This window comes from Pygoscelis adeliae, unplaced genomic scaffold, assembly GCF_000699105.1.
Source record: "Pygoscelis adeliae isolate BGI_AS28 unplaced genomic scaffold, ASM69910v1 Scaffold223, whole genome shotgun sequence".
NCBI lineage: Eukaryota > Metazoa > Chordata > Aves > Sphenisciformes > Spheniscidae > Pygoscelis > Pygoscelis adeliae.
The window spans coordinates 3,081,495-3,097,711 of NW_008824543.1; the positions used below are offsets into that span (position 1 = coordinate 3,081,495).

Below are 16,217 nucleotides of genomic sequence, written 5' to 3' on the forward strand. Positions count from 1 at the left end.
AGTGGGGAAAGGGATTTTTAAGGTGATTAGCTGGTGTCCTGCATTGATGCTGCTTTGCTAATGCAAAGATAAACACTGATTATAGAAGCTGATGGTGGTGGTGTCATATGGAGTGAGCTGTTACTGTAAATATAGAGGAACCACTTCACAGACTAAGCTGTGTCATTCTTTATCTAGTCAGAGAATCAGAATTTCTGTGGCAGTATGTGCATTGCTGTTCCTTTAAGGGAAAAATTTGTGTGAGCGTGTGAAGCGTCTTCAGAGCGCCTGCTAACATTTATTGCACAAGAATAAGCTTTCGCTTTGTACAATGCTGATGGAATCGGGTACCTGCACACACTTGCCGACTAACTTGGACTTCAAAGTTTTGTTTTTCAAAAGGCTTTTGAGGCAAGCTAGTTAACCGCGCTTGCTCTACAACGTGGGTATTGAGAGAGATTTAACCTCAGGCTAGAGAGTCAGAAATTGCATATAGGGAGCGTGGGCTGGGTGGGGATTACCTGTTTATTGCTTTACCTCAAGGGAAGGTAAATGAGAAGAGCCTGTTTACGCACTGAGCCATTGCAACTATTGCATCTTTTTCCTTTTGGTGCAAGTAAGAATGTCCTAGGGAATGTGGGATTGTGTTTGGAGGACGGGTGGAATTTTAGATAGGCATGTTGCCTGAGGAATGTGCCTTAGTGTTTTGCTATTATGTTACAGTCCAGCTAAGTCTGAATTCATTTCCCTTATTCTTTCAGCTGTTTTTCAAGATCATAATGCAGCAGAAAAATGAAAAACCATAGAAGACATTTGCTTTGGAAAAGAAGTCAGTTGCTGGCCCAGCCTAGAAAATGGACCACTGGATTTGGGGAGCTTGGGAAATACTGCTTCCAAAAGCAATTTTTCCTAGCTAAGAAGAAAAGACAGAGTGCTCAGCTAATTGTGAGCTTAAATCACAACAAACTGTACAGAAGACTGCAGTGCAGAAGGAAGGCACTTGAGCTCCAAAGGAGGTGGGCTCCTGATGTGCCTCTAAATGCAGAAACCTATCAAAAACCTACTGTTGAACCATACAGCTTTCCTTACAAAACTACTGAGAGCAAAAAGATCCTGTCCCTATCGCAAAGCCGAAAGCCCATCTGGAGAAGCAGTAAGAAAACTCAACAATGAATCCTTTCAGAGTGAAGATCCTTTGAATGAAGAATTTGAAACTGTTGCTATTCTTAATAGCATCTCTGGCAATATCCATTATGTCTCATGTGGTATGCTGGATGGTGTTGCCTTACCTGTAAGGAGAGGTGTTTTTTTATGTAGCGGGGAGGAGAGCAATAATGGTGAGGGCAACACAGTCCTAGTAGTTTTAACAACTATAAAAGGAAATGCTGTTGCAAAGGGAGTGGAATGGAACTTGTGGCCCCTTGACAACTATAAAGAGGTCCAAATTTAACCATCATACTGTAAAAAAGAGATCTTTATTTATGATGCATAAGAAACTTTCTATGGTTAGGTTTCGGTATAGAATTATAAAATCCCCGGAACTTCGAGCAAGAGGCAAAACCTGCAAATTGAGAAAAATCAAGCCAAGGTGGGTGGAGAAAGTTACGAGGGACCACCAAGAGACGTTCCAGCGGGATTTTGAAAGTGGATTGTGTAATTGGCTTTCCTACTGGAAATCTAAAAGTAACCGTCTTTGGAACCGGTACAGCTTATCAGATATGAACAATAATACACCCAAATCTTTAGGCGAGGAGAACGAAATATGTGCACCTGAGATCTGCTGTACACAGGATGCATTGCTGTGTGCTGAGCCGTGTTCTGAGGAGCCAGAATCTGGAGGGCAGGATGGCAGTGTGGATGCTATCCTGCCAGAACTGCATGCTAGAGCGTCTCCGGAGGCAGAGACCTTGCACAAGGTGGAGACCAACGGGGCTCTGGCAGAGGATCATTGCTCTGACGTTTTTGTCTCTGTGACAGGAAAAGAAATTGCTGTTTCAGGTCAAGATGACGCAGAATCTAATGAGGTTGTGGGTGTAGATGGAACGATACTGTTGCAATCCTCCTTGCAGGATTCTGATGTCGATGATAATTTTGCAAATGGACCTTTATCCATGGAGCTGGCACAAAATGAGGACAGCTCTAGCCAAATGGAAGTAGAGGGCTCCTTAAACACGGACATTTTTAGTGCAAAGTTACTAGATCACCCTTATTGTAAAAGTCCTCTTGAGGAACCTTCACCAGAAAGCACAGGACTAAAATCAGGAACTCAGAAGGGAGGCAAAAGGAACAGTCAGAAAGCTTCCCGGGTGGCTGATGAGCAGTTGGCAACGTGGCTTTGTGGTATATCTTTTACATATCTTAGGGCTTCCAGGAGTTCCTGAAAACTGCTGGATGTATCTTGGAGTTTACATGTTGTGTTAATTCCTTTATTAAAATGGTTTCTTATTGTGAATTGTAACGGGTGCTTAGCATAACACTTAATGAAATGAGGCTGCAAAGAGGAGAGCTGCATGAAGGAAGGAGAAATCAATGCCTATCTGACAAGCTATTTTGAGGGATAGTTGAATGGTGCCTCTGCTTCTTTTGTTTTAGAGAATACAATGTAATTTAATTGCAATCTTTGTGGAAAATTGTTGATGGACATTTTAAATGTCTTTGATCATGTGGTTTCAGATGATGATATGGGGTTAAAACTTCCAATTTTTTAAATGGTTGACAATTATTACTCTTAACTTGGTTTTTGAAAATCCTTACTGTTCTAAGGACTTCTTCCAGCCTTATCCTCTCTTCTCTTGCTGTCTTACACTGAAACTAAATCACTTAATGAATCTCAGGTTTTAATAGCCAATTATTGTTCATTGTCACTTAGTTTTCTCTACAGTTGTTCATAAAGTAGGCTTAATGAATCTTATTAGACAATATTTTTTAAAAAGACAAGACTAGTCTTGTCTTTGTTCAGCAAAAAGGCTTTGGGGTTTTTTTACTCAATGCTGAGCATGCAGTATTTGATAGTTTCTCTAAAGAGGAACATGGTAAAAATAGTAATCGGTGTCTTATTTATGTATAGCAGCATACTATACACATAGCAAGGAGCAGTAGGCTAACACGTTGTGCCACCTAGCACCACTGAACTTAACATTATATTAATGGTATTCTGATAACTGAAGTCTTCCTTTGGAGAAATTGGCTTCATAGATTCCAATAAACCCGAAGCTGGAGTCAACTAGTGTTAAAGGGATTGTTTGAAGCTTGTCATGCTCTGATTTTTCTGCCTGCCTTTTTGTCCTTCGATTTTGCAATTGATTCTCTAAAGCAGAATGTGAAGAAGGAGACATTGAACCTCAAAAGATGATTTAGCTTTCCATATCCATAAGTTAGTGTGGGATGTCTTTCTGTATGACTGGCTTTACATGATCCAGCAAGGACCAGGCACTCTGTGAGAAATTGAGAGAAATTGTGGTACCACAGTGAACAGACCACTTCTGCAATGGAGTTTTAAAGTTTGTCCAGCAGAAAAAGGGACGTAATCCTTCTGTAACAGTCGAGAACCAAGATTGTATCAGAGTGGCAAAGGTTGAAGTTTTGTGGTCTGATAGGCAGTCAATGTTCTTGTTCATGGGAGGCCTGAATAACTTAAAAAAAAATATATTAAAAAGACAGACAGCAAATGCACTAAACTTTCCCACACTTGACAATTTTAAGAGAATTCTTACCTAGCTTCTGAATGAAAGTAGGTGAGATCAGTTTCCATTTTCTTCAGTTGAGGGTTCCTCTCTGAGGACTGAAGCCAAGTCTACACTACATACATACTCGTACTGACAGTATAGCGCTTCTGAGTTTTCTCAGCTGAAAAGAATTTTAATTTTGGTATAACAATGTAGAGAAGTTCTTGTCTGTTCAGGAGTGTTGTTAATTATTAACTGCACCCTAAAAGATACTGCTAACCTGGCAAGAGTTGCTAGGGTAGATGCATGAAGGAGATGTAAGTGTTATGGATGCTCTCGAGTTTTGAATTTCTCTGTAGCAGCTGAACTCAGATGTTAATGGACTGCAATATTTAGTGCATTCTGATGTGCTATTAGGCGTCAAACAGAGCTCTGTGGTAAATCCTGTTCGTGATGGGTGTCTGATCTGAACCAGGTTTGAACTTTGTGTTTTCCTCCTCCAGTTATGCAGTTACACCAGCCCAAGTGAGGTCAGAGTCTTAGCTAGAGGTCTCTTGGAGCTCTGCTACTGTTGTAACTATGAGAACGGTCTTTCCTCTGTGTGTATGAACAAAAAGCTTTTAAAAATTTTATGTGTTAAAAGAGAATAAGGTACACTTACATCCCCATACATCTTCTATCTAGACTTCTAGCCAGAGTGAGAAATATCCTCCCTGTCACAGTCTGCTAAGATGTAAGGGATAAAAGTTGTTAGGCAAATGTGTGGCAGAGTTGCAAGGAAGGATATCTTCCCATGAAGAATTCTTCCTTCTTGTCTGATCTCGCTCTTCAATCCTCCCTTCTGTCGCACATCCAGGTGTACTTCTTGCTATATCTTCACTGCCTTTCTCATCTCTTGGTGTTTTGTTCTTGGTCTCCTTTCTTTTTTTGTTCTTTTCTTACTGCTGTTCTTCTGGCACTTTTTTCTGTCAGGTGTTTCTCTCGTCTTGCTTCTTCCCATCCTGATTTTTGAAAGTTTCCAGGAAATATTGTTAAAGCCTTAGTAAGCAGAGAGCTAAGCATACACTGCACTGTCCAGTGATACTGTCTGCCGTCACACCCAGGCCTGAGAAGAGTCCTGGCGTTTGGGTTAGTGCAATTGCCCCGGACTCTGATCTCAGATCCAGCTTCCTGTACACAGAACACGTGTTTTCTCTTGCATTTGAAAACTCATTTTCAGAAAGCTGGACAACTTGGTCTTTTTTCTCTTATTCATTAGCAAGTGTTGAAATCCTGTTTTCCATTCTCTTTCATTCTCAAAGTGGTTTTGGATGCCTGGGTGGGATTTATGTCTCCACTGTTTGTCTTGTGTCTGAGGGGGGGGAAAGAAAAAAATCTTTCCTAGGTTTTTTAATTCCTCCAGCATCCATCTTTTCATTATTTCCTAGTTAATATCTTTTGTTTCTGGTGTTATGGTTGCCCAGGCAATGGCAGGCTGACATGGCTGTCCATGGCATCTTAAATGCCATCCCAAGGATACTAGGGTAAATGAGTTAAACTTGCTGAGAGTCTGTCTGGTGTCTCTTCTGTTTGCTATGGTGGCAGCAGAGGAGCTGAACAGACTGCAAACACTCTGCCAACCAGGGCTGCTTACATTTGAGGAGAGTAATTCTGCATACCGTAAGGACAAGATACTGGGTTTTCAGTGAAAACTGTTGCAGAAACTGATGGCTTTTCATGTTGCAGTAAAATTATTTGAGGTGCTAATTGAAGTAAGCAGTGGGATGGATTATCCTCGTAGCACTGGTATAATTAGTTTGATGTAGATACATGTGTACATGGGAAGAGTGGGGTCTGATCTTTCCCTGTAAAGCTGAGTGATCAGATTCCTGCTTTTTTATTTTTGTCCTCCTTCCCCTGCTTTTATTTAATGTCGCCAATTGGAGCTTGGTTTTCTTAAATATATACTTGCCATGTGTGGTGCTGTGTGTCGGTTGGGTGCAGAATGATTGCTGCTCATACTTGGAAGAAATGACTGCTTTATTGGACTAGTGAACTCGGAGGGTTTTTTACATGTTTGCACTTTCATTTTTCTGGTATATTTAAAGGATTCCTAGATGAAGTTATGAAGAAATATGGCAGTTTAGTTCCGCTCTGTGAAAAAGATGTCATGGGAAGATTAAAAGAAGTCTTTAATGAAGATTTCTCCCATAGGTGTGTAGCAGTATCAAATTCTAGACTTTGTAAAGGACAAATTGCTTGCATTGCTACTGCACGTTCCACGTCTAACACCTAACAGAACAGAAGTCCATTTGATATGACCTTGACTTATTTTTTTTCTACCTTTTCAATCCTGTTTCAGAAAACCTTTTATCACCAGGGAAATCATGAAGTATCGGGAAAAACATCCAAAAACCTCCACTTGCAATTTCCGGGTCTTCTATAATAAGCACATGCTAGATATGGATGATTTAGCTACACTGGAAGGCCAGAACTGGCTGAATGACCAGGTCAGAGATGCTTGGTGTTTATGTGCTTCCTTACCCCTTTTTAGCCCATTTAAATTAGGATATCAGTCGTTCACCTTCTGCTATGTTCTAGGTGGACTATCCTTACTTTACACGTGAGAAGTAAAAGAAGTGGTGAGCAGCTTTTACAATGGCAGGTGCAATAATAGTGGTTACAAGTCTGGAAGACGGGAGGTGTCACAACTAAACTGCTTCCTTTTGAAGAAATGATGTTGCATTATTTTGAGAAAATAGTGGCTACCCATATAGGTTTTAGCACCTCCCTCCATCCCCAAGCTTGAGCAGATTACAAGAACAGCGGAGTGAAGCAGCAAACTGTGGCCCACAGCCAAAAAACCAAGAAGGCTGCAGTGCCCAGGGCATGCACCAGTAGACTTAAATTGAATTAAACTGCATTTCAGATTGAGGCAGACTTCAAGCAGCCAGTTACAGTCTCTCTCCGGGCCGACCACTATTAGTTCCAGAGTGCTTGTCCTTCAGACTACAGCAAAATGTTACTATAATTGCTCACCTCCTTATTGCTGTTTTAAGTGTGAAGGGTCCTACGTTTTATGGGAACTTGTGCATTTGAGTTTTACAAAATTATTCTGTACATATTCAAATATTTACTAACTCTTACAGATAATTAACATGTATGGTGAACTCATAATGGATGCGGTCCCTGAAAAGGTGAGGGGTTTTGTTATTATGCAAATGTACCTAATGAGAGATTGAGAGGGAAGGGTGAAACGTTGAATATTTCAGATACAGAATTGAGATTTAGCTCAATGATGTTCTGAGTGGTTCCATTATAATTTGTTGCTATCTGCTGCTCAAATTTTCTTCCTTTCCTGTGCTAAAATACAGCTTTCAGTGCTGTTGCTCTTGTTTCAGGAACTTATTGGATTAGCTCTGCAGGTGGTCTCTGGTAGCTTGATGTTACTGATGTACCTGTAGAAGACAGGTGCCCTGTTTTCGCCCATCCCACTCTCCTTTCCCACCCAGAGGTTTCTGTCTCCAGCCTAGCTGCTCCTTAAGTGCTTCATCCATGCCCTTGCTCACCAGTCTGGTGTTTCAGCTGAAATTTCTGATGAAGATGGATTTCTGCTGAGATGACAAACCATGAATGGTAGCATCTGAACCATGCACATGTGCTGCTTGCACTCACCCACCTGCCCCCCTCGCAGCTGTGGGGGCCGTAACAGCTCAAACTGTGTCAGATGCCTGCCTGGTGAATGTGAATTAATGCAGAGCCGCTTGGTTCCTCGGCAGTATTGACTCTGCAGGACTCTTTGGTTTGTGCATCCTCAACAGAATGCTTACTGCTTTCCAACTGGAGTGTCTAAATGTTGGTGGCAGTTGAAAAAAAGAAAGGGAAAAAAAAATCAAGAAAACAACCCCCCCCTTCTGTGACTACATTTGCAGCAGTGGCAATTATAAAAAGCCATCTGTTTACTAGTAGAACCGAACAATTTTCAGGTGAGACCACAAAGGAAAAACCAAACAAAGCCATTTTTAGATGAGCTCTGCAGAACGTAAGCTCATAAGAAAGAGCGTTATTGCTTTGATTGGTGGTGATGGTGATTCTTCATTAGTATTCTCTGTACTTCCCGAGTGTGTGCTAGGGCTGTGGTATCGGAGATTGTATCTGTTTGCTTGTGTCTACTTTTTCTTCATAGTGTATAATTGAAATCCTCATGGGAGATTTTGTGCTGGTACCTCAAAATGTGGTTTTGAAGTCTGTTGGCATAGCTAATGGGTGTTAGACTGTGTTTTCAAATGCTGAATTTTCTAACTTTCTTCAAGTAATAACTCAAGCCTTCTACCACCTCTACGCCAACAGAATTATTAAAAACAGATGTTGCAGATTTCCATTTGTATTAATCTGTTCCTGTAATTGCAAGAAGCTAAGCACAGGGAATAACAGTGTTAACCTGGAGCTAAACGATTTTTTTTTTTAACATAAGCCTATGTTGTTTTTGCCATAAATGTAGGTTTTTACTTACAAAATGGATGTGGTATAACTTAAAAATGCTTTTAAATAGCAGAATATTGTTTTTGTCTGGAGCTGGTCATAGTAGTTGAATACAAATGACCATGTTGTTGGATTAAATCTCGTAACTTTTTTGAGTCTCAGCTTCCAGCAACTAAAAAGAGAAGTTACTCCCGTCTCCACCACCCCCACTTTGCCAGTCCAGTGTTCTCTTCCTTAATCCCTGCAAAGAACAACAAAAACTGTAACTCCTTATCCTGGTGTTTTTCTCCCAAGTCTGTCCCCAACAAAAAATTAAACATAATATATCTGGAGATACAAAGTGTAAATATAAATGCTGCAGTGGCTCACATCTTATATTACAGGGAAATAAGGCTTGCTTTATTTGCTTGCTGAAAAACAGCAATAGTTTAGGCTTGGTAAAGTCTCTGTTTGTCCCTACTGGGGTTCTGTTTCTACACCTGCATTAAATATTGCCTCATTGCAAGTTGTTTTGTATAAATTATCCTGGGGGAAGGGGGAATGACTGTGTGTGAAGATTTCTGTGCTCATTCCTCCTCTCTCTCTTTTTTTAGGTTCATTTCTTTAACAGCTTTTTTCATAGACAGCTCGTAACCAAAGGATATAATGGGGTAAAACGATGGACTAAAAAGGTATCCTTTAACTCCATGTCATCAGTACTCTGGTTCTCTTGGGCTGGGTTGAATCATTACCTTGAAACTGGGTTACAAGGTGTTACCTGCAAAGGATGGGTTTGCAAAGGAGCTATACAAAGTGGGGAGAGGTTAATAAAAATAGTAAGGCGGCACTATTCAAGTTAGTATGGTTATGTTGTGAAAATGTACTTTGAATGGCTTCATCATTGGTGGTAGGTTATCTCTTTGTGGATGTTCATGCATGCTGTTAGTTTAGCTGCAAGAAATGTCTCTCAGTGCTCCTGACAGTGCCAGGTACTCTAATCTACAGGAGGGCAGACTTAATTCTGCTTCTTGCTTTTATCTCAAACTGGGATCCTTTGATAAAATCAAATTGTTACTCCTGGGTAACACATACAGGTACTAGAAAGCAGAAATTAGAGACCTATAGTTAATAAGCCAAACTGCTGTTCGCGTGACAAGAACAGAATTCACCTTGCTTTCCAGAACCCATACCAGATCGTGGGTTGTGATATTTTCTGAGGTAGCTAATACAAAGAGCAGTACTCTTTTTTTTTTTTTCTTTTTTCTGTGAACATTTGTCCTTTCTAATATGGGAGATGAGGCAAGACTAATCAAGGACCATGTTTGAATGTATGATCTTTCTGCAGAAGCACTTAAATAGCACACATCTGTGAAATGCTAGAGATGAACTCATTATCCAAATATAAAATCTATTCATATAATTTATTAAAATGTCTTTAGAGAGAGACTGAATGTTGGTGCTTAATATTCCCAGATTTCTTTTTTTTTTTAATGTTCTTTTTCTCCAGCAACCCAAGTTTTGCAAAAACCCCAAAAGTGAAGGTAGATCCTGAAAGCAGAACCTGTATTCATGTTGCTGCTGAGGAGGGACCAGATGAGAGCAGGACAGTTGTTTAGACATTTACACTTAAATTCCTGAAGAATCTCTAAAGCAAGGATGAGAACTGAGCAGTTTTTATTGGAAGGATTCGGTAGACTGCTTCGCCCTGCAATATGCAATTAAGGGGAACTTGTTTCTGCTTTTTAAACACACTAGAGTATTGTACCAGGTTTTATAAGTGTGCTTTCCTGGGATACAGCAGGTCAGAGCCTAGAAGGACGTGCTTCTCTGCGTCTAGCTGCAGTGGTTTCAAAACTCCTGTTCGTGTCTGTCCCTTCTGGCCACTGATCAGATTGGCACTCCTGCTCTGATCCACTGTCGTGTCAGCTAGCTGACTCTGCACTGTCTTGGTGAAGCAAATCTAGGTTGCCACCATTCTTTCTGTACATCAGGTCTTAAATAAAGACCCTTCCAGCTTTTGGCTGCCTCTTTCCACTCTTCTGCTACAGGTTTGCATGCCTGCAGCAATCCCACAGCTAGGGTCACATGAGGACCCTTGAGTTTAGCATGGCTCTGCTGTTGCTGGACATCACAGAAGGTGTAGTTCATTTATCTTATTCCAGTTTTCCTTTGTGGGCTCAGCTTGCTGCTGGCTGACATCTCTTTGCTTCTCTCCAAGAATGATGGATGGTTGTGTAGCGAGTGTGCTGTAATCTGGTCAGGAAGCAGTTTCTGCAGGTGGGAGCAGGGATTGTCGATGCTTGTGACAATCAAAGCACTGTTGTAGCAAGGCTCTGCTGATAACTGCTGTGAATGCTCAGACCTTTTTGTGCCTTCAGCTTCCCACTGTTACTCAAAAAATACACTTTTCTTTCCTACAAATGACCTGCCTTTACCAGCAATGCAGCAATTACGTACTGTTCAAATTGCACAGTGCTTAAAAAAAAAAAAAGCAGCACAGAAATCTTCCCACAGGATGAGTTCATTTAGTTCAGTATTCTAATTTTGCTTATTTTTCTGGACTGTACCACCAAAAACCCAGCAATTAGACAACCATTTCAAGAGGAGCTGGGAGAAGGAAGATCATGAAAGGCCCTTCCAAAAGCATAAGGGCTCATCTGCCACACAGACACCGGGGGTGTTGTGTCTGATCTACTTGTTCTGTACTTTAAGACCTTCTCCCTTGTTTGCTTGCCTGTGACCACAGTACATCTGCTACAAAGTTAAGTTCAAGAAAGGATGGATCTGCTCTGTCTTCACCCCCTCCTTTCCTCTGCTCACCAAAGCATCGTGCACTCCTCTGCCTTCCTCTGACAAGTCGCAGAGCCTGTGTTACGGCAGAGGGAGTCAAACTGCACCAGCTTGCTGGCTTTGTGGGGTGTTTGCAATCATAACTACTTCATCTGTCACCTATCCATGATGCAGCTCTGATAGAAATCAGTGGTGTTCATACTGCAGGAGTGTCATTACTGAAGATACGTGGCTAACCCAAATTGCAGCTCAGCTGTATTACCATTATTACTTAAGAAATCCCACTTTGACGCAGATGATAAAGTGCAACGTGGCTTTTGCCACAAATACAGTGGTGACTAACTCTGGTACGGTACAAGGGTCCTTAGCCACTTTCTGGGCTGTAATTGTATTTTTGTGCCTGCTAAAAAGTTATGTATGAGGTGAATGTAAGGAATGTGCTGAAAGAGTGGAGGGGGCACAAGAAGACTTAAGTTATGGGGTGGCGGAGAGGAGACTTAGATACAATTAATATCTTGCTTTGGTGTGTTGTGCCTGTGGAATTGTCTCTAATGTATATTATTGTTCTTGCCAGGTGGACTTGTTCAAAAAGACTCTCTTGTTAATTCCTATTCACCTGGAAGTCCACTGGTCCCTCATTACTGTGAACATCCCCAATCGAATTATTTCATTTTATGATTCCCAAGGCATTCATTTTAAGTTTTGTGTAGAGGTAAGAGTGACAGCTGTGTCTGCAAAGTTTGAACTGTTTTCTTAAACAAACCACCCCCCTTTTCTGTTCAGCCTTAAACTTTAAACGCCGTGTGTCTGTTGTTGTCCCGCCGTGTATGAAATGAGAATCAGCTTGTCCTGCTGAGGAGTTTCAAGTACAGACCTCGAGGGTCACACCAGAGCTGGGAGTTGAGGTCAGATTGCCTATTGCCTAATTAGCCTGACCGTGTAATTGGCACACCTTTTGTGGCTCTGTCTTGTCACTCCCACAAAAAGCAGGGGCTCAAAGTCAAGTGCCATAGGGAAGCAGACTGGCCAGAAGGAGAGTAAAGACGGCTCTTTCAACTGCTAAGGGACTCGTGTTTAGGAAATGATAAATTGTGGTCCTTTTTGAGGGAGGTTGCCTGGGTGAGAGAACAGGACTGAAGATGCTGTAGTGCTGCCCAGTGGGGTTTACGTGTTGCTGTGCTATTAGCAGCATGTTGCCTTTTTCTTCTGTCTGCATTGGTACGGGGTGCATACTCTGATTATAACCCAGCAACCTTTCGAAGCTGCAACCTGAACACTGGAGTTAAATTATCAGTCTTCCTGGTAAAAAGCAGCCAGAAAATTTTTGCTGGGACTAGCAAATTGTAATGACCCTCTTACAAAAGCTAATTTTGTCAACTTAATTGCTTGCTTGATGCAGCAGCCCTCTACTTTTAACTGTGTGTAGTTGTTGGCTTACAGAAGAGTAGTAATTATTGTACCCAGGAGAGTTCCCAGCTAGGACTTCCGAATGAAGATACTAGTTTCCTGCTAGCATTTGCTGAGGATGAAGCTAATGTTTGTTCTGGGAGGAAGAGACCTCATGCTTTCCAGCTTCTGAACTTGCAGCCTAAACCAGGGGTCCCTCCCAGCAGCCCTACAGTCTCTCCTGCACTCTTGCAATGTGGCATCTCCCATCCCGCTCCAGGCGAGGCATTTGCACTTAAATGTCTCACAAACATGAGACGCTTTTATTCCTGCCCTTTCTAGGGGAAGGGGGGCCAATACTCAAAACTCTACTGTGATCCACCCACTAAGGCGAATGTTAGTGTGCTGGAGTGTGTTTAAATTGTGTTCTAAACCACCAGCCTGTTTACAGAGAAATAGAAGGATTTGCTTAACCCAAGACCATAGGCTCATTTATCTTGCTTCCTTCTCTTCGCTTGTGTCAGACTATTTTTTCCTGAATGTCACTAAAACTCTCCCTGGAGCTTTGTTGATTAGCTGCAGAACTCAAAACATTTTGTATTGAGACTCGGGCAGGAAAATGCTATCATATTGAATGTAAGGGCCTTGGTGTCAGGCAAGTAAGCCAGGAGAGAACACATGCCAGACTGCACTGTGTGTCTCTGCGTGTCTGAGAGCACTCTGTCTCTGTGCCGGAGTGCCACAGCTAGTCTAGTATTAAGTGTACCAGTGTACAGTGGGACTGAGGGGTGTTAAAGCTCCCCTTGATAGACCAAGATGAGCCTTGATGGTAGAAGGCACAGTGCCCACCACAGTTCATCTATTTACCTCTAGATCTGAGCGCAGCTCCTAATGCTTAATGCTTACCCGAAATTTGTCCTCATTGTCAAAAGGATACCAGCAAAGATGCGAATGTGTCTCTCCTGTTCTTTAGCTGGTGAATAATATTGTTGCTTTTTTTCCTTTTTAAAGAACATTCGAAAGTATTTGCTGACTGAAGCAAAAGAGAAGAATCGCCCTGAGTTTCTTCAGGGTTGGCAGACTGCTGTGACAAAGGTAAATGGCAGCACTTTGAGCTCTGGAGTCTGACTCTCTGGGAGACTTTAGGAGGCTGCTTCTAAACCCATGTATTTGGACAAGTAGTAAATTGTTTTATGCTGACCATGTGAAGGGTGGTAGGAGCGACACAGGTGGTTACACATGGGAATTAGAGCTCTGATGCTCATTCAGCTCCCACCAGGTCTTTAATACTTTCTGCAAGTGACTTGGTGATCTGAACCTAATTTCTGGACAATTAAATATCCGTGCAGCAAAACCTGTAGCTGGTGCCCATTTCGGCACAAGGTTAAGGACTGAATGAGCTGGAGACTCAGCTTTCTGACTTCTCCCGAAAGGACTGTTGTGAACTATGCCAAATGGATGGGGTTTGGTGAGGGAGGGAACAGGCTAATGCTGCTACTGCCTATATTTTCTATTTGCTGTGGATAGAGGGCTTTGGTCTCCAGGGCTGTTTGTGGCACATTGCATTTGATCGCAAGTAAACAAAGTCTGACAACAATAAAAGGGAATAACTTGTGTGCAGTGTAAATGAGAGAAAATATGATTTTTGTAGCTATCCCATAATGGCTCCAAAGATATAAAACAGGTCATTGCACACTAGACATACTCCCAACAGCTCCCTCCTCGCACGAGTATATTTTTAGATGCTGATACAATGATGAAATGATTCCTCTCTGCACTCATGCACACCCTGTGCAGTCAGAGTTCGTCCTGCATTCTGTGAGGTAGAAGATCTGGGAGTTGAGGAAAAATAATAACTTTCCCTCTTCAAGTGCCAGAGACATAGCAGCACTAGTGAGTGGGACTTTTTAGTTCCACATACCAAAATTGAGCATGTTTGAAGAAATAATGAAGGTTGAAAGTTATCACTCGAGACTGCCTTGCTCAGATCTGTCACCTGACAATGTACCACTCTTCATGTTCTTTGAGATCCTTTGGTGTGGCTGGGGGAGGAAAGCCACTGCTGGTAGCACGGATGCTGAGAGTAATCTTCCTCTAGGCCTGTGTGACTTTGCTGGTATAGTTTGGTCCTGTGTAAAGCAGATAATGCTGTACAAACATTTATTTAAACTAATTGAGAAACTGTTCTGTGTAGGTCACTAAAAGAAAATAAACTTGAAAGAAAGATTTGTAATTTGTTTTCTGTCCTCCACTATATATTTTTCTAAATGTTAGGTGTTATTCTAACAAGGTGTTAAGTGTCACCTTGCAAAAGTTGGGATCAGAATAAGTAATTACAACTCCAGTTTCTAGTCCTGCAGAACAGCTAGCTCTGAGAACGAGATACTGGATCATTTTGCCAAATCTCCTTTTGGACCTTAAGCAGGACTTAGAGAATAAAAGGATAAGTAAAGATCTAACATGTCTCTTCTTGTTTCTTTTCCTTTTAGTGCATTCCACAACAGAAAAATGACAGTGACTGTGGGGTTTTTGTGCTCCAGGTAAGAGTACTGCTTTTTAAAAATCAGTGGCCTGTATCGTTCATATAGTAAATGTCCTTTTTTTCAATCAAGCCTTTTCCTTTTCCTCAGTACTGCAAGTGCCTCGCCTTAGACCAGCCTTTTCAGTTCTCCCAGGAAGATATGCCCCGAGTGAGAAAAAGGATTTACAAGGAGCTGTGTGAACGCCAGCTAATAGACTAATAAAATGCAACCAACCTAATTTCTCTAGCATTTTTGACAAGTTGCAGCTGGTGTTTGTGTACTTGAATTTCTGAAAACTTCAGTGAATTTTGAGCGAATCTCAGCTGAGTGGTGTGGCCACTGTTGTTACCTCAATTTTTTGACAAGCTCTTTAACTGGCAGAACATTACAGACCTGCCATAAAATATTCCTTATGTCAGTTTGGTTCTTTTATGTTCTTTCCTGTATTTAATATTTATTATCTCAGCATGCATATAGGCAAAGCATGCAACTAAACCCATAAAACTGTAGATTTGGTGCACCTTTGAGATGTAGCTAGAAATGACAAATACAGGTGATTTTTGTCTGGAAACATAAAGATGCATGATATGTTTTCTGATGCAATAATGCTTTGAATGTATCAAAAAAAAATCAATGCCATAAAAAGAACAGCTAGAACCTATTTGATAGTTCCATTGTCCCTGTTGTGGCTATACAATACTGAATTACCACTTTTTGGGGTGGCTAAGCTCATCTACAGATTTAATTTGTGGAGACCCCTTTTTTAAATAGTTCAAGTTGCTAATAAAGTTTGTTCTGTTAACATTTATCCAGCTGTCGTTATCAGCCTGTCCCTATAGATAAAAAGCAGCCTTTGCACAAATAAAGCTTCAGCACTTGTCTGTATAATAAAAAGTACAAAGGTGTTCAGTCACAGGTTGATGGTATGTTCCTATATGCTGCAGAAGTCTCCATGATGTGTTTATTAAGGAGAATTATAAAGCTGGCCCTGAAGAGTCACAACTTAGATACTAAGATAAACTCCTTGGCTGTAACTGTTTAAATCTCAGATGGCTTTGACTAATTTTTCAGTTCCACAATATGCAGTGAAATGTACCATTTCGGCATCTCTCCCTTCAGCTCTGTCTTCAAATGAACTCCCTTCAAGCTTGTCGTGTTTAACCTCCCATTGGCTTTTGCCTTTGTTCAAATATAAATTAATTCATTTCTGCTGCATCCGCTGTTTGATTGTCTCAAACGTCCCTAGTTTTGTTTGCGTTCAGTAGCACCGAGGGGTCTGGTTGGGAATAATAGCACTTCTGGTGGGTGATATACAAACGCCACAAGATTATGTCATTCTGCTCCAGTGGGGCGGGAGGCTGGGAGTCCAGCACTAAACTTTGCCATGCTGTTGCACTGCACAGGGGTAAGTGAGAGCAGTGAATCTTGAGGCTTT

General features: G+C 41.4%; 1 protein-coding gene across 3 annotated transcripts; it reads left to right on the forward strand.

The window, feature by feature from the left end:
• The first annotated feature begins 744 nt into the window (after nucleotides 1–744).
• SENP5 (SUMO1/sentrin specific peptidase 5) lies at nucleotides 745–15,997 on the forward strand. 3 transcript variants are annotated; one of them, XM_009321727.1, is made up of 9 exons: nucleotides 745–2,319; nucleotides 5,732–5,837; nucleotides 5,986–6,133; nucleotides 6,773–6,820; nucleotides 8,699–8,776; nucleotides 11,449–11,586; nucleotides 13,272–13,355; nucleotides 14,750–14,800; nucleotides 14,891–15,997. In XM_009321727.1, exons 1-9 carry the CDS (start codon nucleotides 1,362–1,364, stop codon nucleotides 14,999–15,001), a joined length of 1,722 nt encoding a protein of 573 aa, XP_009320002.1. In that variant the 5' UTR covers nucleotides 745–1,361; the 3' UTR covers nucleotides 15,002–15,997. The 3 variants fall into 3 exon arrangements, with proteins under 3 accessions (XP_009320002.1, XP_009320003.1, XP_009320004.1); XM_009321728.1 differs by having other exon boundaries at nucleotides 749–1,132; XM_009321729.1 differs by having other exon boundaries at nucleotides 1,482–1,567.
• The last annotated feature ends 220 nt before the right edge of the window (nucleotides 15,998–16,217 follow it).

Excerpts from the sequence above, each read along its gene's own strand:
- SENP5 (XM_009321727.1), top strand. The coding sequence starts at position 1,362 with ATGCTGTTGCAAAGGGAGTGGAATGGAACTTGTGGCCCCTTGACAACT. Across the intron at positions 6,821-8,698 it reads TGGATGCGGTCCCTGAAAAG|GTTCATTTCTTTAACAGCTT; the intron begins GTGAGGGGTTTT and ends CTCTTTTTTTAG. Across the intron at positions 14,801-14,890 it reads GTGGGGTTTTTGTGCTCCAG|TACTGCAAGTGCCTCGCCTT; the intron begins GTAAGAGTACTG and ends CCTTTTCCTCAG.